The 23570-nt window shown below is 40.3% G+C and overlaps 1 protein-coding gene across 6 annotated transcripts in view; it reads left to right on the top strand.

The window, feature by feature from the left end:
* The window catches only part of USP6NL (USP6 N-terminal like), a 118156-nt gene that overhangs the window by 8054 nt on the left and 86532 nt on the right, over window positions 1-23570 (top strand). The window contains exon 3 of one of the 6 annotated variants that reach the window (XM_080580893.1): window positions 17371-17607. The exons of the other annotated variants lie outside the window; for them this stretch is intronic. Within the exon in view, the coding sequence (XP_080437019.1) occupies window positions 17535-17607 (73 nt within the window). The 5' untranslated portion in view covers window positions 17371-17534. The remainder of the gene's footprint in view (window positions 1-17370; window positions 17608-23570) is intronic. 6 annotated transcript variants of the gene reach the window in all.

The following is a 23570-nucleotide window of genomic DNA, read 5'->3' as shown; positions in this document are numbered from 1 at the left end:
CTCCATCCATATCCTGCCCAGCCTGGATTTGTGCTTGGGATTGCCCTGGCCGAAGTGCAGGGCCTTGCACTTGGCCTTGTTGAACCTCTCAGGCCTGCCCAGGTCCCTCTGGATGCCATCCCTTCCCTCCAGTGTGTTGACCACACCACACAGCTCGGTGGTGTTGGCAGACTTGCCAAGGATGCATTCAGTCCCACTGTCCATGCCACCAACAGAGATGTTAAACAGCGCCGGTCCCAATGCCGACCCCTGAGGCAGGAACACCACTCGTCACTGATCTCCACTTGGACAGGGAGCCACTGACTGCAGCTCTTTGAGTGTGACCGTGCAGCCAGTTCCTTACCCCCCAAGTGGTCCATCCATCAAATCCGTGTCTCTCCAATTTAGAGACAAGGATATCGTGAGGGACAGTGTCAAATGCTTTGCACAAGTCCAGGTAGCTGATGTCGGTTGCTCTTTCCCTGCCTCCCAGTGCTGTAACCCCATTGTAGAAGGGCACCAGATTTGTCAGGCACCATCTGCCCTTAGTGAAGCCCTGCTGGCTGTTCCCAGTAACCTCATTTTCCCTGTGCCTGAGCATCGTTTCCAGGAGGATCTGCTCCATGATCCTGCTGGGCACAGAGGTGAGACTGGCTGGCCTGTAGTTCCCTGGGTCTTCCTTTTTCCCTTTTTAAAAATGGGGGTTCTGTTTCCCTTCTTCCAGTCAGTGGGAACTTCACCGGGCGGCCACAACTTCTCAAACACAATGGAGAGTGGTGTAGCAAATATATCCGCCAGTTCCCTCTGGACCCACCGATGTATCTCATCAGGGTCCATGGACTCGTGCACCTTCAGGTTCCTTAGCTGGTCTCAAACCTGATCTTCTCCCACACCGGGCAGTCCTTCATTCTTCCAGTCCCTGCCTTCCCCTTCTGGGGCTTGGGCTGTGTGGCTGGAGCTCTTGCTGGTAAGACTGAGGCAAAAAAAGTCACTGAGTACCTCAGCCTTCACCACGTCCTCGGTAACCAGGTCTCCCGTTTCCTTCACTTGATGCAATGTATATTTCCACTGCTGCTTGGGAAGGACTGGTCTAGAATCTCGGTCCTAAAATGAATCCTAAAAATCACTTCTGTATTATCTGCCCTAAATTTATTCACAGGCAGTTCATACCCATTTGATTTTCTGCCAATCTTAATCATTAGCTAGAAGAGCTGCTTCTACCTTGCATCAAATTTGTTGTTCTAGCAGTGTGTTAAAAAAGCACAATATTTTATTGAAGCAGCTCCTAGAAGCAGTCTGTGATATCTTGGTGCTTAAGAAATACAACTTCAGCTTATTTTTAAGCAAATGGCTGGTTAAAATTTTGCAGAAAGTGAGGGGGGGAACACTTGCTGTTGTATAACTTCTAACAGTTACCAGGTGCCTGGGTAAGTGCCTTGGATCCTGATTTGTTGTATCTGCAGGATGGGAGAAGAGTACGGGTAGAATTGCCAAGTCCAGCATCCACGGCAGCTGGTTTTTGCTCGTGGGCAATACAAAGAAACTGAAAAGGTGCTAAGACAGGCGGGCTCTCTTAAAGCTTTTATTTCTGTGGTAGGCTTTTATGAATGTCTGCTTTCATAAATAAGGCGAAGATTAATCCATATTTCAAATTACACTGTAGCGTTGTGACCTCGTTATCCTATGAGGCGCAGATGCTTAAAGGGGTGGGTATGCAGCGTACCCAGGCTAGATCTTGATTTATTTTATGCTTAAAGATAGCTTGTCAGAGAAACCCTGGCTGTATCTAACCTGTCAGAAGTGTCACACCACTGGCAGAGCTGGTTTAATCTCTTACGTTTTCTCCAGTTGTTGACATTTAGCTGCCAGAAAATGTGTAGTGTCATGATAAAAATTCTTAGGCTTATAAACAGTGCTCTTTATGTTTGGGAGTTTTCCTGTGCTTTCTCCTTTGAAGAAAGGTCAGCGCGATGAACTTGCTTGAGCTGCCTGCAATGAATTTGGTTTGCAAACAATTAAACTAAATGTTAGTATATACTGTTGCAACAAGCTGCTGACATCTTCATTTTTTTTCCCTTAAATGTACAGCATGCAGTGCCAACTTTTTTTTTTTAATTCTGCTGTCATAATAAATTCTACAGAATAATTCCTTCCTGACTTTCTTTCTTCTAGTTTTGTTTCCCACACCCTAAAAACTTAGACTGTGTGCAGTTGGGAAGTGAACCTGCTATTCTTCATGCTTCAGTATAATCTGTTTAGGTTTTCTTTGTGACCGACTGAGCACAGGGGCGCGTTTGGTGTGTTTGGAGAGACGCTGTGCAGTGTAACCTTATATTTTGGAATTGGTCAGTGTGGTCTGGTAATGAGGTGGGAAACCTTTTGCTCTACCAGTTAAAATCAAGACCATGACGGTGTGATTAAAGACTGCCTCTCTTTGATGGTTCCTTATTTTCTTGACCTCTCATTACAGCTGGCTTTCTAGTGTGTTTATGGAGAAACCTTAGCTTTTGTGATTTCTGAAAAACAAAAACACACCAAAACCCACATTTCCCTCCCTTTCTGAGTTCCTGTAGCATGCGTAAAGAAATATATTTGGCTGTCAGCTTCTGTGTTCGTGAGTAATAAATCTGGGAATTAAAACAGGTGACCTGTTCAGGTCAACCTTAAAGATGTAATGCATTATTATATCTCTTTGCAACTGAGAAAAGAGTCTTTTGGATTTATGCAAAAACTCCTAGGCTAAGAAGAGTCTGTCTGGTTGAGGCTGCCTCAGTTTCCCCCTCACCCCTTTCAATCTGTTCTCCTTTTATGCCAGAATGAATTGATAATGAACTGAGGAGCAAGTCAAACAGTTGATAAAATAAATGCTGAGAAATGGGCAATGACCTGTATCTCAAAGGGTAAGGTTGTTGCACATTTTGGGTAGTCTGGAAAAGTTGTTGCGAATAATGTTAAGGTTGATTCATGCAGCTTACAAGGCTTTTTAGTCATCAGTTGTTTTCAATAAGCCGAGATTGAAAGAAGGGAGAAGACTTTGTGATTCACAGACAAAATTGCCTGCTGGAGGAGGAAAATGCAAAAGTAAGCTAAACTATGTTTCTAATGAATAGCTAAGGGATGTCGGATTATTTTCTTATATTGCAAGCTAAGGTTTTGTTTTATTTTTTTGAACCAAGTACTCTGAACACCCATTTTAAAAATATAAGCTTGAAGATGCAGTGTGAAGTGTTTTCTGTATCAATTGTTCTGATTTACTGAGGAATTAAATTCTAATCTCTAGAAATACTGTCATTTGAGAAATAGCGAAGAAGCTATTGCCTCCTGGGTCATCTTTACTGAAATTTGAAGTAGTAGTTCTTTATGAAAAACCTTTTCGAGGTCTGAATGATAAAGGGCCGTAACGCAGGTTTCAAAAAGCTTAATTTGAAAACTTGGGACACTTTAAAAAATACTTTAAGAGTTAAACAGTTGAATCGCAGGGCTTTTTTATTGGTACCTGGAAAAGAATGAAATTCACAAAATACTTTTGTGAACCAGGAATCTCTTGCATGTTGCTGACTCCTAAAAATAACCTCACTGATAACATTGCTATTTTTCTTATATTTGCTCTGCGTTTTCTTGAAGCTATCAGGGTAACTTGGCAGTTTATATAACTGTAACGACATGTGTGAGTTCTTGGATCGGAAGAAGCAGTAGTTTAATAACTTGTCTTTTGTGTAGTCGGAGGATGATGCATGAAAAATACATGTGTATGAAGGTGTCTAGCTCTTGAATCTAGCAGTCAGGAGAAATGCTTACCATTCTTGATCTTGCTTCACTGATACTCTTCTGTTTTATCTATCTATATATTTTCCACTTTTATTTTCTTCAATTACTGGTAGCTAATGCTGTGTGTATGCTGGCTGTACTCCTTATTGTGCAGCTAGTCCTCAGGGAGGCCGTTGTCAAGCGTGCAGGAGATGAGTTTTCTGACTTGAAATTGATTTAGAGGTAACGGTTAACGAGTTACAGAAACTTCTGCGAACTTGCAGGAAAACTTCTGATGAAGTTGGATTTCATTTGAAAGGTCTGGCTTGGAGAGAGAGCCAGGACTGAACTGAGGGGCTTCAAGATTTCATGACCCCCTTGCAATGTTGCCATAGCCAGTAGAGATGGTGCCGTTTCCCTGTCTCAATTCCTGCATTCTTCCTTGTTGTGCAAGCATTCATGAGGTTGATTTGAATTGGGTGGGCTCCCTAACCTGTTTATTACATGGTTGCGGCAGTACAAACCATTCATGCAGCTAAGTGAGCAAAGCACAGGGGTGAGAGTAAGAGGTCAGTGGGTGAGACGGTTCTCTCCAGTGTAACGCTGTTTTTACCGTGCTCGTTGTGTGCGTGGAACTGTCGTAACGTGGAGCAATACTCCAGTTCCACCGTGGAGTCATCTCAGGCTTCCTCAACGCTGAGTGAGGAGAGGCATCTCCAGAGGGCTAATCAGATCCTAGATGACCCAATTTCTCACCAATGCTGTAATTAAACCTCTCCTCTAAATACAGAGGGCTTGTTAGTCAGAATAAAATATAAACCACAGTACTTTACATGCACAGAACCGATGCATCACACCAAGGAAATGTAGGCATGTTAGTAAAAACTTGCTTGTTTTCTTAATATTAACATTTTATGATGTTGGATTTCTTGTTGCATTGTTATGTCAATTTATGTAACTTTTGAGACCCTGTTACTTTTTTTGGCTGATAGATTTAAATAACTGTACAATCAGAACACAAACGGGGAAAAAAAGCTGTTTTTGAAATCTGCTTGCCTTTAAACTGACTTTTTAGATTAACTTTTTCGTAATCCTTCCTTTTATTTTTGATCACTTCAGGGTATTTAGGACTGCTAAGTTGTGGCTTTCCTTGCACTTAGTCTTTATTTTTAGATTGGAATAGGAAGACAAACATTTTTGAGTTTGTGGGGTTCTTTTGTTCTGTCTCTTTTTTAACTGAATGAAATAAATCATCAATCTCCATAGACTGGAGTGAAGTCACTTTCTTTTCTTAAGCCTTGCAGGAGGTTGCAGCTACCAAAACCAACAACAACAGCAACAAAAGATTTATATTCAGAAGCTGTGCTTCCAGGTGGTATATTGAAGTTCAGTAATCTGGCTTTTTATAAGACCTCGTCAACAAATAGTTATTGCTTAGTGTTTACTGTTTTATTTAAATTAATGTATTGTAAAGCTAATTGTTGTAAAATCCTTTGCATAGATCTCCGATATTTTTTGAAAGTCTTAAAGTTTAAAAGCAGTTATTTTATTTATATATGTCTGTCATAAAGACAACTTTCAATATTCTTTCAGTTGGGCTCTCTCTTTCTCCCTGCGGGTTTAAGTTGATGGTCGATGGGGTTTGTTTAAATTAGTAAGTGCAATATAACACCTACGTTTAAACTAACACAATTTCTGTTTGTAAACCAAGATGTTGGCAGGAGCAGGAAGCTATTGTTAGCTTTAAACTGATAGGAGAGCTGTGGCAGAAAAGTTACCATTGTGAATACTTTTGAAGATAGCCCACTTATTGTACACCCGCTTACTGGTCCCTTTTTGGATACTTTCACTTCACATATATTCTTTGTCGTGGTTGCAAGGAAAACTAAGGTTGGGTTATTTAGAAATTATTTACTTAAAAAAAGTAACTATTTTTGTGTGCGCACCCCCATAATGGCAAAGATGACTTATGCATGATGACAAATTATAATATGTATGTATATAAACGTTTAACAACATTCATTACATTTTATATAATATACTTCTGTATTATTTTCTATTTATAAATCACATTACACAGACAATTCCCTTTATTTATATCTATATATAAAGGAAGAGTGTCTTTTTTTCTAAATTTGTCTCTTGCAGTTTTCATTGATGGCCAGTAAGGACTACTGAATTGAGACTTATGACAAATTGGTGTACACAGAAGTACATGCCTTTGGCAAGATAATACTATTCTGTTACTTTTTTTTCCCTTTTTAAAATCTGAATCTTAAGTCTTTGGACCTATGTCTGTACTCCTTTATATAGAGCACTGCACAATGATGCCCTTATTGTGGATCTTTGGTATTCCTGCAGCAGAAGGAGCGAGTAGCAACGAACACTGTAACCTTGTTCTCTGGAGTGAGTATCAAGTATCCGCCACTATGTAAGCAATTCATATTTCTCGGATCCTATTCATTCCTGCGATAAGTTGAGTGTGGTGGTCAAGCCCATTCCAGAGGGAAGGATGCAGAAACTCGCAGCTGAAATACGGCCGAAAACCGAGAGCTGGAGCTGTCTGGGCAGGCACCCACCCCTCACACAAGGCACCGTGTAGACACAGAACAACGTTGTCCTGGTTGCTGCAGGGAGGACTTTGCAGAGGCTCCCGTATTAAGCACCACACTGTTGTAATTTCCCATTGAATTAGAGGATTTGCAAAAGAACAGCTTAGTCAGATGAAGGGTTTGAAACAGGCTGGAAAGGAATTCTTCCAGCAGCAGTGCTGAGAGGTATTTAAAAGACTTTCCTTGCCTGTTGTGAGTCACGGCGTTTTCCCTTTCCATACAATCGGTGGAATAATATGCACTGCCGTGTTGGAAAAATGAAGCCGTTGCTGCTCAGTAGTGTAACTTTATCACAGCTGAGAAAAACGTGAGCTGTTGGCTCACTTTGTGCTATTTCTCCTATATTCAAGGAAAAAAAAATCCTTGATTTATAGGCCATGCGGTTATTTTAAGATAAATCGACAATATTTCAAGAAAAACTACTCTGACATTCTTTATGCGCTTTCTGATAGGAAACAACTTTGATTTGTGGCATGGATTGAAAATACTTGGGGTTATCATAAGTTAGGTAATAGAAGTAATCCCAGCAGGGTTACTGGCTCCACGAGTAGCTCTGTATTTGTTTAAATTCAAGATTTTTTCTTTACTTAAACTGTCCGATCTGTTGTCTCTTCAACAGTTAAAGGGTATTTGCAAATGTTTGTGTAAACAAAGCAGCTGCGCTTAGGTGATGCCCTATCAAGCAGCTGTTTATAAGGTTCGTTTAATCTCTGGTTGCAAAAGAACCCTACTACAATTAAGAGATTTTCATTCTTAAAATTATGTGGGAGTCTAACAAGATAGCAGTGGATTTTTTTTCAAGGCTCTTGGTATACCTGTACCTATCCTGCTCAAGATTTCTAAAGTAATCACCCTCCCCCTGGCCCTATTTTATGTTGCATAACATAATCAATTCTTGTCTGCGGTAGAAAGCATACCAGCGTGCTATAAAATCTGCAGTACTTTTGGCCAACGCAGTCATTAATCTAATAGAACATTAATATAAAAGGGCACTTTGTTTTAATAAAGCACTTCGCTTTGCCATGTGAGAGTATTCTTGAATGCAGTCTTTCTCTTTTACCATTGAAAAGCTCTTTGAAAATCTGGCTAATTCCGTGGCAGAGTGCTGAAAGGCTCGCTCAGAGCTCTTTCTCGGAACGGGAGTTAACTTCCCAGAATTTTTAGAGATGTAGGGGAGTAACCAGTAATCTTACCAGGATGTGTTTTGCTGCATTCAGTATGAAGCTTTTTCCTTCTCTTTACTTTGTAGCATAATTTTTTTTTTATAGCCTTTTATGAGGACTGCTATTTTGTGGCGCTCCTGATTCTGAATTGTGCAAACACTCTAATGACACAGCCCTCCTTCCATGCCCTCACCCAAACTTACTTTTTGGAAGTGATGCTTGCCAGCTGCAGCACTCTGTTCTTATCAGGGATGCTGTGCTATGGCTGCTATAGCCATACTTTGTAGCCAGGCTGCTCCACAGACCCTGATTGCCTTGCATTCGTAGGAGAGGTTATATTTTATATTTCTCTATATCTGGTTGTAAAAACTAGATAAACTTTTAGCGTCTCTCTTTTTTTTTTTTTATTTTTTAAACGTAGTTACCATAAAAGTTTTTGAAAGAAGTAGGGCTTGGTCTTGGGGGATGAGAGAGGAAAAATTAGGTTTATAGTTAGCCTTTAAAAGATGAGGTGCAGGCTGAGAAGTGTCACTTCTGCTTTTTATTTCTCCCTGTGCTTCCTCCCCCTACCATATTCCTTTCTATGCCAGGAACAGTGATAAAAACGGCCACAGATTTCCCTTTAGCTATGTGGTAGGAAAATATTTCTTAGAGCAAAGGCTAATGAGTCACTTCTAGTGACGTTTCAAGATTTATTTATTCCCCATGCATTAAAATAAACAAAAAGAAATAATATTTATGTGAAACTTGCTGTGAGACATTTTTTTTTTTAAATTGCATCAGTCGTAAAGTGTAACATCCATTTTGGAGAACTAACTCCTAATTTATGTCCTTGTACAATACTTGAAACTCAGTGATCCTGCTAAGTGATATGCCAAGGCACACCTAACGGAGCAGCTTAAAGGCTAGTCTACAGCACAGGGAGGATGATGGCACTACTTTTCCTGTACCTCTAGCGCTGGTACAGACGTACAGTGCCTGACTAACACTGGGCAGAGTGTTGCAGTTCTGTCCCTCGTTCAGACCGTGGACAATGCTCGACTGAAACTTGTTGGCATCAGTTTAAATTCTCTACGGAGAGAGCACGGAGAATAGTGTATGTACTACAGTCCGCTAAAATTGGGACTGAAGCTCTACAGCCCGTACAGTTCCTCTACTTTTGCTCTTGTAATAGGTAGGTAAGATGCTCATCAGCTGGAGAGCGTGCTTGTCTTAAAATAAAGCTGGACTAAGAAGCCTGTCTCACACTGCTGCTTCCTGCCTCTGCCTAGCACCGGTGTAGTTTGTCTGCTAGCAGTGTGGCTGAGAAGCTCAGGTGTTTCCACCAAGTTTTCCCATTGGTGGGGGAGTAGAGGAACTCTTTGGTAATAGCTGTCATGTATGTAAATTGCAGGAAATAGGACGGGATTCAAAGCGAGTGTAACATGCTACTCAGAGTGCTCTACAAAGTTAATTCCATTCCTAAGAGCAGGAGCAAAGCAGGGAGATCCCTAGAGATAGCCACAGCTGTCCACTGTCATACATATCAGCCATAACTCTAGGATTAGCTTTAAGTAGTCATGGTTAACATACTTGTCATTTTCAACTCTAATTACTAAGCCTGGCTTTTTAAATACATTAGTTAAGTATATTTTAAAGACGTGTTTTCTGAGTGAATGTACGAGGAGAGCAGGAGGCAGATTAACACACGGCTACGGTAAACAAATAGATCCAGACACACTTCCTTACGGAGGGTGGATTGTTTCTGATACGTGTGACCTTCAGGATAATTTCCTTCAGTTACTTTTGAAGTACTGAAGTCTTTCAGTTTCTGTTTACACCAGTATTTTCATCAGTAGTACAGCTATATTTATGTGAATAGATATTTTGTTATTGGTAGACTAGCCCATTGCACAGCGTTCAAAAACTTGTAAAAAGTTTGAGTTTATTACAGAGAGCAAGTCCTACCGTAGAATATTTGCTACACAAAGCAAATGCAGGCTTCATAAAAATACTGTGTATCTTTGCAGTGGACTTATAAGGTCTGATATTTTTCCTGGTGGCCATAGACAGCTGCGTTTTTTTTATTTCTTAGATTAAATACCAACATGGAAATGTTGGTAAGGATTTAATCCTGCTAACAAAGTGATGCACAGAGCTTGTTGGATTTCTTTGCTTCAGTGAGATGGGATTATTCATCTCATTCATATCTTTTTCAACAGGAGACTGGAAAGGGGTTTAAATTAAAAGCAAAGTTTTTCTTTTTTTGTGTCTCTTGAATTAAACATACACTCAATTTCCTTAATTTTTACCAGGTTAAATTATTACGTGTGTCAATACTGAAGTCAGTATGATAGTAATAGTTTTGATTGTTACTATTGTAAAATGAAAAAATATCTCTCTTAATGATTAATGTGGCCTCTTTCCATATGCTGAGGTTTGGGTGAATAATTTCAATAACATTATTTAGCTTGAAGATAAATGTCAGTTGATACTACAGCTATGACCCAAATCCAGGAAATGCAAACTTGAGGAAGTGCTGTATCTTCTGTTTGGAAAAATCCTTTTAAAACGTTTCTGTTGTTGTAATTACAATTTTACATATGTATGATTTCTATTTAAGAGCTCTCGCATGGATTTTGTCCACAAAATAAATATGTAGCTAAAAACGTATAAAGATTAGGACTAGAGTATTAGGGAGACTGAGAAATTCCGTGGACTGTGTACATTTGCTGAGATGAGAGCTTGTACTGACTTTTTTTTTCTCCTCCTCCATTTTAAAAAATATTCCATCACATAATTGAAATGAGCTCCTTAGATAGAATTTTTGCTGGGGGAGAAGCACCACTTGCTTTGTTGGCGCTTTCTTTATTTACTCAATGACCGTACCTTACAAAGTGGCCTTTCGTCTTTTGAAGGACGACATGGGCACGAGGAAGAGGAGAAAGAAATATGACAAATGTTTTGAAGGTTCATAATAAGAATCTGTGGTTCTGTGGTTGCTCTTCATCATAACGTCTGTGTTACTTGCTTAACACAGTCCTAATCATGTAGTTGCAACACTTCATTTTGGATCTGAGGAGTTCTGCGCTGTAATGTACGCTACCCTTTTTAACAAGTTAAAAATGTAACAGGTTAAATACCCAAGAGCTTTTGGATTAAACTCTTGCTGAACTGTGTAGCTTAGTTCAATAAAGATGTTGCAAGTACTTAAACACACGTGTATGTCTAGATGTGACAGTAGGGTTTTTATGGGAAATACATGATCATAGACTAAGCAGTGTCCTTATTTTGCTGGTAGGGGTGATAGGTGTAAAACACATCTGTCAGGAGGAAAAAATAGACTATACCTGCTTTCATATTTTTGGAACGGTCCATTGAGAGATACTTGAACACAAAGGTCTGATGCTGTTCTCCATTAGTGTCTGGTGTCTGTTTGCCAGGGTGATGCTAAAAGTGATCTGTGCAGGCAGTGCCCTTCCCTCCATTGTGGCTCTGGGAAAGTTGCTGTCTGTCCTGATACTGTCTAGATCCACTTGCAGAAAGTGTTGTAGCAAGAGCTACGGGGTAAAAAGAACACAAATTGAGTAACAGGGAGAACAGTAAGGGTATTGTGCAGTTGCAGGATTTTGCAATGTGTTTCTTCCCTTAAAACTTCAAGCTGTGCAATAAGGGCTGCCTAACTTAGCTTACACTTCTTCCTCCTCCTTAACTTTCATTATTTTTTCTTATTTTTTGGGGGGTTTGATATAGGTATATATACTTATATTTGCCTGGAATAGGTGGAATTAATTTCTTGGACCCTTTAATAAAGTTCTGAATGTAATGAACAGTTTGCTTGTATATTTAAGTCAAAAGAAAAAGACATAAAAGATGTGAACAAATGCCTCTTCGTTAATCAGAATGCACTTACAGCTTACTGTTACAATTATTTATTACTTCTCCAGCCTCTATCTAGACCAAGCTTCTTTCTGCTCCCAAGATGACTTCTTGTAAAAGAGGATCATATGTCTACATCAGTTTGTTTAAAAACTGTAGCCATGCTTTCATGCTTTGAAAATGGGGGCAGAATTGCCAAAAAAGGGAAAAAAAAATGTAAGTGAATGCAAATTCCATTGAATTAAGCAGTTAAGGACTGCAGAATCATACCAAATGAGGTAGAATTGTTGATCTGCTAGGCAGGAACATTGATCTGCTTGAGGGTAGGAAGGCTTTGCAGAGGGATCTGGATAGGCTGGATCGACGGGCTGGGTCCAACCACAGGACATTCAACAAGGCCAAGTGCTGGGTGCTGCACTTGGGGCACAGCACCCCCAGGCAGCGGTGCAGGCTGGGGCAAGAGAGGCTGGAAAGCTGCCCGGCAGGAAAGGACCTGGGGGCGCTGGTCAACAGGACCAGGGAAGTGATCTTCCCCTTGTGCACCTCAAGGGTTCACACTTGTGTTCAGGTTTGGGCCCCTTGCTACAACAAGGATGTGGAGAGCAACAAAGCTGGTGAAGGGACAAGAAAATGAGATGTGAGGAGCGAGTGAAGGAGTTGGAGCTGTTTGGACTGGAGAAGAGAAGGCTGAGGGGAGACCTCACCACTCTCTACAGCTGCCTGAAAAGAGGTTGCAGCGAGGAGGTGTTGGTCTCTTTTCTCAGGTGACAAGTGATAAGACACAAGGAAGTGGCCTCAAGTTGTGCCAGGGGAGTTTTAGATTGGATGCCAGGAAGAATTTCTTCATGGAGAGGGTGGTCGAGTACTGGAACGGCCTGCCTAGGGAAGCAGTGAAGTCGAAATCCCTTGGGGGTGTGGGATCCCACGTGTGGATGTGGCAGTAAGGGAGGTGGTTTAGCGGTGGGACTCAGTAGGTCAGGTTGACAGTTGGACTGGTGACGTAGAAGGTCTTTTCCAGCCTAGGTGATTCTATCTTTCAGAAGACCGTGAGCATATTTTATATATTTTTATGCAAAACGCATAGCCAAGAGCTGTCATCTTTGAAAAATGAACGCCTTGAATAACAAGCAGGGTTTCTGTCACTCTTGCAAACAGTTTCCCAGGAAGGGCTACCGGAATGCCAGAAATGATTTCTTGAGAACATTCGGTTTTCTTTGCTTCCCTTTCCATGGTTCCCTTTATTACTGCCCAAGAATACTCTTTAGAAAATAATGAAGATTCAGAGATTTGTTGGGGGTGGGGGTTAGTTATTGATGTGGAACTCCAGAATTCTCCTCTTCCAACTGGACCGGACTATTGAATACCTAACAAATGAAAACTGTAGGCTTCAGTTTATGGATTGGAAAATTAATTCAAAATATCAGTGAGAAAGGATGGATAGCCTGCTTTACAGCTGCTTTCGGAGTAATTTGTATCATGATGTATTGCCTGTCTTAGAGCTCGATGCTTATTTATTTTGAGATATTCATTTGAAGACCAATTGTGACGGGGAAAGTCAGAGAGGAGTATTGTAAAACCAGAATGTTTCTATTGATATTTGAGGTGTTGCTGGGACTTAGCTCCTGGGTAGGTTGTACCTGATTTTATCACTTTTCTCAAGAAACTATGTACTGGGAAATTGCCATGCAAATATTTTTAGAACACGTTTTTCCTTTTTTTCTAGTATTTAAAGAATCTTTTTCCAACTACCTTACTTATATTTCCTTAATCCTTTTAAGCTACTCTAATGTTGAGAAACTTTTTCCCTGCTTAAAAATTTTTTTGTTGCTCCCTGTAAGAAATCTGCTTCATTTTCCAAGCTGTTTTGTCAAGATAGGAGGGAAGATGAAGCAGTTCTGCCCTGTGTGGCTTCTGAAACTGCAGCTTCGAAAGCAAACATTCAAATTGGTCATTAAGAACAGCTGCCTTCGCTGTTGCTGGTACTTGGCTTTTTATAGCCCTTGTTATGAATAGGCCTACTGACTCTGAAGTGTTTAAGCTTTTTTTTTTTTGTTTGTTTACAGATGTAGAAAGAGGGGTTCGAAAGGCAAATGGACCTTGACTCTTGTAAATCCCCATCTACTGTCTATAACATCAGGCTTTGTTTTTTTTGCAGAACTAAAGAGATATCGGATGAAATCTTAAATGTATACAATAATGTGATTTCTAGATGACGATGGCAAGACTTAAAGCTTGGTTCTGTATTTGTTGAAACAGGTAGCGACAGGACTGGATCTCAGGCTGATACCTTGCCGTGGCTGCTTCCCCCGATTTTCTCTCTGCCCATTGCGTTATGAACTGTCTGTTTCTTTGGGTTTGTCAGCCCTTAGGTATCTTAACCATGTTTAGAGGCTAGCAGATACAGAAAAAGACATGGATAATTCTGGTGTACTCCATGGGGAACATAAGGTAGGATTACGAAGACAGAACTTCATAGGTTTCTGTGGAGATGTGGCATGTAAACTGAATTCTAGCCAGGTCAGACTGATGTGAAATGGAAAAAGAATGGTCAAGATAACTTTGCATCTCGAATAAAAATGCGTACAGGCCTACTGTTCATATGAATGAATTCCCTCAAGCCATTTTAGTGGTGGGTGTTGGTGTTGCTTTTTTTCAGTAGCTTGTACATCTTCCTTTTTGCAAATGAGGGCACAACAAATGGGTGCGTTTTGGGGTAGTGTGGCTGCAGTGCTGTGTGGGATTACCCTGAGGGTTCACGATGTGTGTGTGTTTTTCTTTTTTGTTTATTCATGACATTCTGTCTAGGCTTTATAACAGCTCCAGATTATAAAAAGAGTGAAGGGGGGAAAAAGTTAAGTTTTGTTTAAACTTAAATTCTGATCCCCCGCCCCCCCCCCCCCCCCCCCCCCCCCCAAGAGCGTTGTTTGACAAATATCCACTGAGCCATAATTTTGCAGCATCCTTTGTGCTGTAAACATGTTAGCTCCTGGCAGTATGCTTTATGAAAAAACTCCTTTCAAGGACCAGCTAACTATAGTTACGTTAATAGAAGCATTTCTTATTTTGAGTGATGGCAGCCAACTAATCAGGATGCAGATCATTCTTTCCTTTATAGTTAGGAGAGGGGAAGGGGTACACGTGGTGATCCATAGAATCCAGTCCTGGTTAACTGCTCCTTCTCATACCAGTGTATTTTGTCAGGGTTATAACGTGTGTGATTCCTTTATTTCCTAAAGTTTTGAAGTTAAGGAAGAAAGGCAGAATGCAAGAACACTAACAAGCCCATATTCCTCAGCTAACTAGCTGATGAAAATGCAGGTGCTTAGCGGAAATTCACATGATGTGCACTGAGTATGTAACTTTACTTTTCTTCCTCAAACAGAGTCTGCTTAAATTCTAACACTAAGATTATGACACTTGGTTTCGTTTTGGTTTATCTTGTGTATCTGTCTCTTCTTGCAAACAGGATGTTTAGTAAACTTGATTACAGTTTCCTAAGTTCATTTTAAAGCTTTTTTTTTTCTTGTTATAAATTACATTTTTTCAAATAGGACAAGAAGGAAACTACCGTGTTTCCTACTCCTTTCAGATTATTTCATGCTGAGGGAGGCAGGTGTATATGGAAATGATTTCTAGTCCTGAAGTGCTTGTGAACCTCCCTTCAGGAGAGAGAACATGGGATAAAAGCCTTTCTCATGACTGTTCTGCAGACTTTTGTAGGTACTAGTTTTGTATTTCTGTAATAGTCCAACAAACCTGAAAATCATCTAAGAAACCTTCTCCGATTAATCACCTGGGAGACGAAATGGTTTTGACGAAAATGGAGCAACTTCTGTTTTCCCGATAGGGAACAGCTCTAATCCTTCTCTGGGTGTTAAATGCAGCACTTCAGTAGCTCTGATTTCTCTTTTTACTATTGATGTAGCTCACTTCCTGAATTGTGAAACTAATGGTGACATGAAAGCAAGCAGAAAACATACCTTCTATTCCCTTCTCTCTTGCTACATTCCCTCTTCTCTGCTGTTGCTCTTTGTCAGCCCACCGTTCTCTTGCTTATCCAACGCTTCAGAACCTTGCTGTAGATTAGTCTAGTTCAGTTACAAATCACCTTCAGGATCTGTAAGGTATACTCATGTGTTAGTTGGTTAAACATTTATTCAGATATTATCCGAGGATTTTATTGTAAAGTGTTCCCCTTCGTTTTTTCTTTTTTGTCTTTAATATAGGTCTATCAAAGACCCCCCCAAAAATCATAGTGCTGAAAGATAGTTATATGCTTACGCAAACCATAAGTTTGGTCAGCTTCTCAGAGTACATTTACAATGTAACTTAGCTGTAAGCAATGATATTCCATTTAGTTTATATCTTTAACTTGAAGACAAGTAGGTCGATAACCCAACTAAATTAAGAACGAACACATCATGGAAATGTAACAGTGGGAAAGTTCTTACAGCAGAAATGTAGAGGTCCGTATTATTAACAAGCAAACTTTATCAGGCAACCCTGTATATTACATCTTTTAAATATATGTTTTGAATTTATACTTGTTTTCTGGAAACATCTATTTATATTCTTTTTTCCTTCCCTCTCTACGTATAAAGTAATTCGTCTGAAACCTGGAATTCAAGTTTATGTATAGGAGTTAGAAATTATTCTTTACATGAAGAGCTAGGCATTTCATTTCAGATAGCTTGAAGAGCCCTCTCTTGGGAAGAGATAAATTCTAGTTGCACAGTAATAGTCTCCAAGCTTCCTATTGAGTGGACATATTTGCAGGGTGGGAAAAGAAATTGGATGGCTTGTCAGAGATAATGATTTTAGTTGTCTTTGTTTTGCCAAGCCAAATATGATAGTTCTCGGGAATGTTATTACTTCTGGCAGGGGTGGATTAACGGGCAGAATGTAGATGAGCCTACCAGAAGAGGAACAGTTTGTTGTGCCTGCGCTGTACGTGTTTCAACAGACCAACGTGCGTGTGGGTAAATATGCCAGCAAATCTTAAATCTGACATGCGTGTGATCAGCAGCTGGAAATGGAAAGAGATGACCTCTCCTCCCAACTCGTAACACTTAAGCAATGGGAACAGAAGGTCTAAAGGCCAGAGAATGCATCTTGTGCCTTGGTTGTGGCCTGTGTTTGTTCTGATGTTATGGTTTTCAGAAAATGCAGTTGGCCTTCTAAATTGCTCTCTTTGTGCAGATGAGGCCTTACGATGCGGTGTAGGAATTCAGTTTCCAAAAGCATTCACAGAGGCTCTTCAGGGCTGACAGTTATTTAATGCACCCGTATAAAACACGATTTCTCATGATTCTTTTCTTTCTTAGCCCTGTAAAATCCTTGGCAGAAAGGATTTCTGAAGTGCCTTTGTACGTTTTCCAAACGGCATTAAAAATGTTGTGGGGCACATACTGCAATTTGTCTGGTTAAAATTACCTGCCAAAAGTAATGATAGTACCTGAGCTGCAACTGTTCTCTGGGCCTCTGGTGGTGAGAGAGAAAACTCCTGAAATGCTCCCTGGATTTCCAGCGTGTTTCCTGGTGTGCAAGGATTCCAGTCACGTAGGAGGGTGTCAGAGGTGTGTGTTCAGGGGGAGGAAGGGGAGCCAAGTGACTCTTTTTAGCAGGTGCTTGCTTATGCCTGCTGGAGTTTAGCAGGCTAGATTCAATTTTAGTTCTGTTAGTAAGTCTGACACTGTCTCTACCCTGCACCAGTAGCTCTCTTAACACATTATGTGAAATTTCATGAATCGATTCAGACTTAAAAAGAGGATGCAGACCCACTTCTTCAATGGGCATGCCTGGGGGAGGACGTTGCTGCAACTGGCATTCGTTTCAAGAAGTGTTTTCTTTACTTCCTGGTGTGAACGTTTCCTTTGAACTTTATTGAGAGAAATCAGTATGCACTCTCTTCAGTAAGTAATTTTTAAAATGTTCTGCAGAAATACATTTAGGACTGCTTGCAGTTTTTTTTATTTCCTTGTGCTGAAGTCACTTTAAATCCATCACCCCAGCCTGGAGAGTCGTCAGGCAGAAATCTTGCTCTGAAGGTAGCTGAGTTCTTCCTGCATCAGTTTTGCCTGAGCATTCAGAAGACAGCCATGTAATACTACGTAGTAATGAAACCTGTTGGAATTTCGGAGGGGCATCTAGTCTCTTTTGATCCTGCTAAGGAGCAATGATTCAAGTGCTACAGATTGTAAAGGATCTGGTGTCGCCAGCAAGACGGAGAACAGATGCTGCTAAGAAAGGTAAGAGCAGCACTGGGTTGTATTCAGTGTTCCGAGTAATTTACTATAAATCTGAAATATGTTGGAGCTTGGTTATAGTCAAATGTTTACTTAATTTTCTGTGGCATGTACAGCTCCCGTAATCTAGCTTTGAACTATTTTAAGCCTAATTATTATCGCTTTGCAACTGCAGCTTTCCCAAAGAGAATCCCGATGACGTTTATTATGCTGAAGATGGAGTTTGTCAGCGTTTGTAACTGCTACTGTTGTTCTGAAGATCTTTTCCTTATTTTTCTGGGCTAAAGAAATGTTTTTCTTCTCTGGGTAGCTTAGGCTGTGAAAATAGCTACTATATTCTATATAATCCCATCAGAATAGTTTTTAGAAGCTTAAGTATTCTAAATGAGAATAAGAGCAAAAATAGGCTTCTTCAGTGCTTATGGAAATGAGAGAGACTGAACATACACAGCTGCACTGCTGTTTAGGTTTCAAAATTAGATTATTTCTAGACTTCAGCTAACTTCAAAATCTGAAATGGCTCTTGCAAGTGTGCAAAACATTACTTGAAATAATTATTGTTTGAAATTAATTGATGTTAAATGCTTTTTTCTTTGTTCTCTTCAGTGTGTTGGATGTTTGTTTCTATTTTTTTTCCTCCTTGAAACGAGTTCCATCCTTTGTGCTATCTGGCATACTTATCTAATTAGGGACTAATTAAACACTTTTTTTTCCCCTCCTACTGTTCATTGTTACTTTTACATCTTAATTATTTGCAATTGCTGAATATATGGTTTGTAGAGGAACAAAATAATTCATAAAGCTGTCTTAAAAATTGCACTCCTTTATTACTAGAATTAATTTTCTGGGAGCACTTTATTTCCTGCTGAATAGGTCATGAATAATATACAGCCTATAGCGTCTGCGTGTGCCTGTTACTGTGTCATTGTTCTCTTCTGCCATTACATGTAATCTGTGGCTAAAGGCAAGTATCTTTAATTCAGAGCACTTATCTAATCATATCAGGCTGCTGTAATTCTAAGGAATTAGTTAACAAAACACCACCGTAAGAAAACAATTTGAGTGGAGGTAGAATTGGGACCCACTTCTATCATCTCTATTCTGGGGGGGGGGGGGGGAAGGCGTGCATTTCATCAAACCAAACTTCTTAATTAATTCCTTAGATTTTGTAATGACTGGCTGAACATCCCACCCAGCAGTTGTATAATATCATCACAGTGAATTACTTGGTGTCAGTTCTCTGTTCATCTTCAGGTTTGGGTTTGTTTCCTTACGCTCCATTTGTTAGAGAGAAGAACGAAGGGGACGGTACTTCGTGTCTGTTCGGAGTGTAGCTAGCTAGTCAGGCTTGGATTTCAGAGAAGAAGTATATGTACTTAAAAAGGTAACACCAAAAATATAAAAATTTGTTTATTGGAACTGATTCAACTGAATTGGAAGTGCAAGCCTTGAAAAACATCAGGAGATGCTCAGAATCTGAGTTGCAAAGCTTTGATTCCTCCCCCATGCCCCCCACCAGCCACCCCCATTTGTTTCAGACCCTTTTTGGCCGTTGTTTGGGCAGTGTTCTCGGGGTGCTAGCAGCTGAGCTAATTACATGTTAGCTCTTGGAGAACTTGGTAGCATTTTTTTTATGAGTAATGTTAAGATCTTAACATTAAAAAAAAAAAACAACTAAAACATTCTGAAGGAAACGATGCAAAATGCTGGCAGACTTCTGTAATAAATACAGCAATCTGAGTAGACATTAGTTTCTTCGTCTTTTTTCCTCACAGCATGCAACATTAGGCATCTGGTGTATGTGAGGGACTGTATTCTACAGAAATGACTCATTCTCAGCATTGTTTTCAGTAAATGGAAAAATGTATTTGTAAAGGAAGAGTTGCTAGGAAGCCCAGTGTGCATTTGAGGTGAATTCACTGAGACAGGAGGGATGATGTGTGAAGGGTTTACAAATGTGCTTTCAAATTAGTGTTGGTAAACCTTCGATGTTTTTAATTGCATTCTTCAGGTGTGCCCTCTTCTGTTTTTAATTGCATTCTACAGGTGTGCCCTCTACTTCCTCTTAAAAAAGAGTGTTTATCATTAAAATACGTTTTTGGGTAGAGTCTCAAGTTCATCGGTCTCATGTTGTGTGAATAAAATTTACTGTAAAATCTGTCCTTTGTCATGAAAATCAGGAACCTGGGAAACTGACACTGCAAATATCTGGGCTGATACTTGCAGGGAGCACTGGGCGTGTGGAGCGGAGGAAGAGTGTCTCCCTCAGTAGGTCCTTAGCTGACGTTGGGGAGAATTTTCAAAGTAGCATAATGTATTAATTGCATATTTCTTGTGTTGCATCTAGTTTAAAACCCTGTCTTTGAAATTGAATGTCCTAACTTTATAATTATTTTCCTAAATAGGTTGCAAGGTTATGGGGAGGAAGGATTCCCCCAGCCTTCAACTTCCCCAAAGCTCATTTTCAGCTGAGACCTAGAAACACTGTTATTAGCCAAGAACATGTCTTCTTTGCATTTGTGGTTTAACAACAGAAGCTTATTATAAGTCCTGCGGTAGCTGCTGTGGAGAGGAGAATTCAATCCCTGCCGAAGAGAGTCTCGCAGAATGTTGTTTAAAAGGAACCCATTCTTAACGTTTCACGGGCTGAGATGCGAATTTAATCGGGTAGTTGAGCAGCCTGCCAAAGCTGCTGAGTCTAATTGTTTGTTATAGGCCAGAGTTTGTTTTCATTGTGGCTGTGACTCATGCCTCTAGTTAAATTAGATTTCACTTTCTATATCATAAGAGGGTGATTAAATGGCTTACAAATACAAGGCTAACTTCTGCAAATAGAGTACTCGTCTCCCAGTTGCAAGTCCTTTAGTTATGATTCTGTCTTTACTCTTTGCCTGTTGAAAAGGCTCACATCCCCATATTTTTCCCTGTGAGGTTCTTGCTTAGTGATAGATGTAATGAGCTAACCAGTAAGTTTTGGTTTATAATGTCTGACATCTGTTTTCATATTCTTTTTGTAATGCACTGATTAGAACTTGAATCCCAAGAGTTGTATTTATTTTTTAAAGTTAAAAACCAAAACCATTTAATTGTGTTAAGCAGTCTTCCAATTTCCCTGAAAGCTGTGTGTGTATGCTTTTTTTTGGGTGGTAGTGGTTGCTTTGTGTGTGTGTTTTGTTTGCTTGTTTTTCATTGGAAAATCCAGACCCTTATTGTATTTAGATAACATCAAATTAGTTTAAAAAAAAAAAAGTCTCTAGTCCATTTATTGGAGCAAGAGTAACATTTTAGCTTTTTACCACTTTCTGTAACTTTGAAGGTGAATATAAAGCTGTAAATAAATAAAGAGGTTGTCACTATTTTACTTCGTAAGACTTAAATATATATATATATATAACCTTGAAACCTTGGCTTTGGATAAAGTCCAAAATCATGTCAGGATGAAATTCTCTTGATAAGTGTTCTCGTTCAAGGCCATATATTTCACAAGATCTGAAACCTGTCTGTATTAAAACAAATAGTTCTAATGTTATTTCTCCTGGAGAAATCAATGTAGGGTATAAATCTATGGTCTATTTTCCTTTTTTTTTCCTATCACTGAAATCCTGGTAGAAATCAAAATTGTTTAAAATAAAAAATATTCTTGGTTTACCTCTTTCCCCCCCCTTCTTTTTACAGATGGCTACAGCAGAGCATAACTGGCAGCATCACCTTGATGTTAGAATAGAAAAGAGACGTTGCATTGAAATACGTTCAGCAGCTAAGACAACAAGATCAAAATCACCAAATTACAAAGGCGTGCAAATTTCAGTGTAAAAGATAACTAACGGAAAACTTAAGTTTGAGGTTGTTTTTATAGATCGCAAGAGGGAGCATATGCTTGGCCACTGCATTTTGTGGGCTATAAGCCAACAATAACGCTCCTTCAGGAATCCCCTATGTTTCTTTGGGGTACATACCGTATCTCAGCCATTTAGGTTGCAGGCAAAGCTAATAAATATCTTCAGTTTCAAAAATAATTTTTCATTCTGGAAATATCCCAGTAGTAGCTCACACTTGTGAAGATACTGCCTGAATTTGCTTGCAGATGGTTCACTGGGAGAACCTTATCTTCCAGACTTTGCAAGAAATCTGTGGTCCTTCTTCTGGTGTATTTCTTTTGAAATGCAATAGGTTGATTATTTTATTTTCTCCGTCTTGCATCTAAAGGTCCTGCAGCAAATTGCTAGCGTTTGCTTTCAAGTCACCTTCCACAGGAATGCACGTGAGCTGATTGAATGCAGCGTGCAGCCTAAAGCCTAAACAGCTCTAGAGGAATTTTGGGGGCAAATATTTGATCATCGTTGCCCAGCATTTCATTTCTGCTCAGCTTGGTGTGTTTTTTTTCTTCTCATGCTTTTTTTGGTGTTTATCATAGCTCAACGTGGACCTTCTGGAACTATTCCTCCAATCGAGTTGATAATCGTGGAATCATAGAATAAGCTGAGTTGGAAGGGACCCGCAAGGATCATGGAGTCCAATTCCTGGCTCCACACAGGACCACCCAAAAATCAGGCCATGTGTCCGAGAGCGGTGTCCAAACACTCCTTGATCTCCAGCAGGCTCAGGGCCATGGTCACTGCCCTGGGGAGCCTGTCCCAGTGCCCGACATCCCCTGGGTGCAGAACCTTTCCCTAACCCCCAGCCTGACCCTCCCCTGTCCCAGCTCCATGCCGTTCCCTCGGGTCCTGTCGCTGTCCCCAGAGAGCAGAGCTCAGCGCCTGCCCCTCCGCTCCCCTCGTGAGGGAGCTGCAGGCCGCCATGAGGCCTCCCCTCGGCCTGCTCTGCTCTGGGCTGAACAAACCCAGGGCCCTCAGCCACCTCTCATACGTCCTCCCCTCTAGACCCTGCACCATCTTTGTAGCCGTCCTTTGGACACCCTCTAATAGTTTTATGTCCTTTTTATACTGTGGCGCCCAAAACCACACACAGAACTCAAAGTGAGGCCACACCAGAGCAGAGTGGACAATCCCTCCCCTCACCCAGCTAGCAGTGCTGTGCTTGAAAAGGTGATGTGAAAAGTCAGTCACTTACTGTGGTCTCCTCTATCCTTTAATCTAGTTTGACCTCTTGCTCGAAGGCAGTCTGACTCCTAAAAAGCAGTTCCTCCTTACAGCCAGTGGTAGCGCAGTTCACGTGAATTAAAGCTGTGCAGTTAGGTATCTTATTGTTGAAAGAACAGTTATTACCCAGGTTGGGGATTTTAACCGAGAAACGCTGTATAGAAGTAAAGGTTTTCTTCTTCACCTGTACACCTATTTTTTAAATCAGTTTTTTTTCTTTTTAGAGCTGGAATGGACAGGGGAGAAAGTACTGATCTTTATTTATTTTCTAGAATAAAAATGATCTTGGCAATTGTTCAATGGCAGTTAATTTTTTTTGTCATTAAAGAAGAAATTATGGTCACATCAGTCAGGATCATTGATTGTATTATGTGGCTCATCAATATGTACGTATACAGCTTTAATTCATTACCTGCCATAGCTAAGGGTGTATTAGGGTGATAAAATTGAGCTGTATTTCAACAGGCTCTACTGACATTGTTTTTTTTGTTAAAGTTAGGCCTTTTGGCAGTGGTTTTACAGGTAACTAGCTCTAGGATAAGAGCCGTAGCGTAAGTGGCTCTTCTTAAAGATGCAGTCCTGCCTTGCTTCAGCTGCTTGTTTTGTCCCCTCATCCCAATTCAAATCACTCTTACAGCTTCACAAGCACTTGTATAGTCACATGGTGATTTTAAAGCGGGACACTGATTCAAACTAAACTCTAATTTTATTTCTTGAGGAGGTAGTTTCAATCTTGATCTGCTTTTACCAAACTGCAATGCATGCCAGCGCCAAGGAGGAGACAGCACTGGCATGTGAATAAATCACAGAATCATTAAGGTTGGAAAAGCCCCTCCAATATCACCTGGTCCAACCACCCCCTACCAC

The sequence above is a fragment of the Anser brachyrhynchus genome (assembly GCF_964034855.1).
Source record: "Anser brachyrhynchus genome assembly, chromosome: 1".
In the NCBI taxonomy this organism is placed as follows: Eukaryota; Metazoa; Chordata; class Aves; order Anseriformes; family Anatidae; genus Anser; species Anser brachyrhynchus.
The sequence above is the reverse complement of the archived record's forward strand: the minus strand, read 5'-3'. Positions and strand labels throughout refer to the sequence as shown.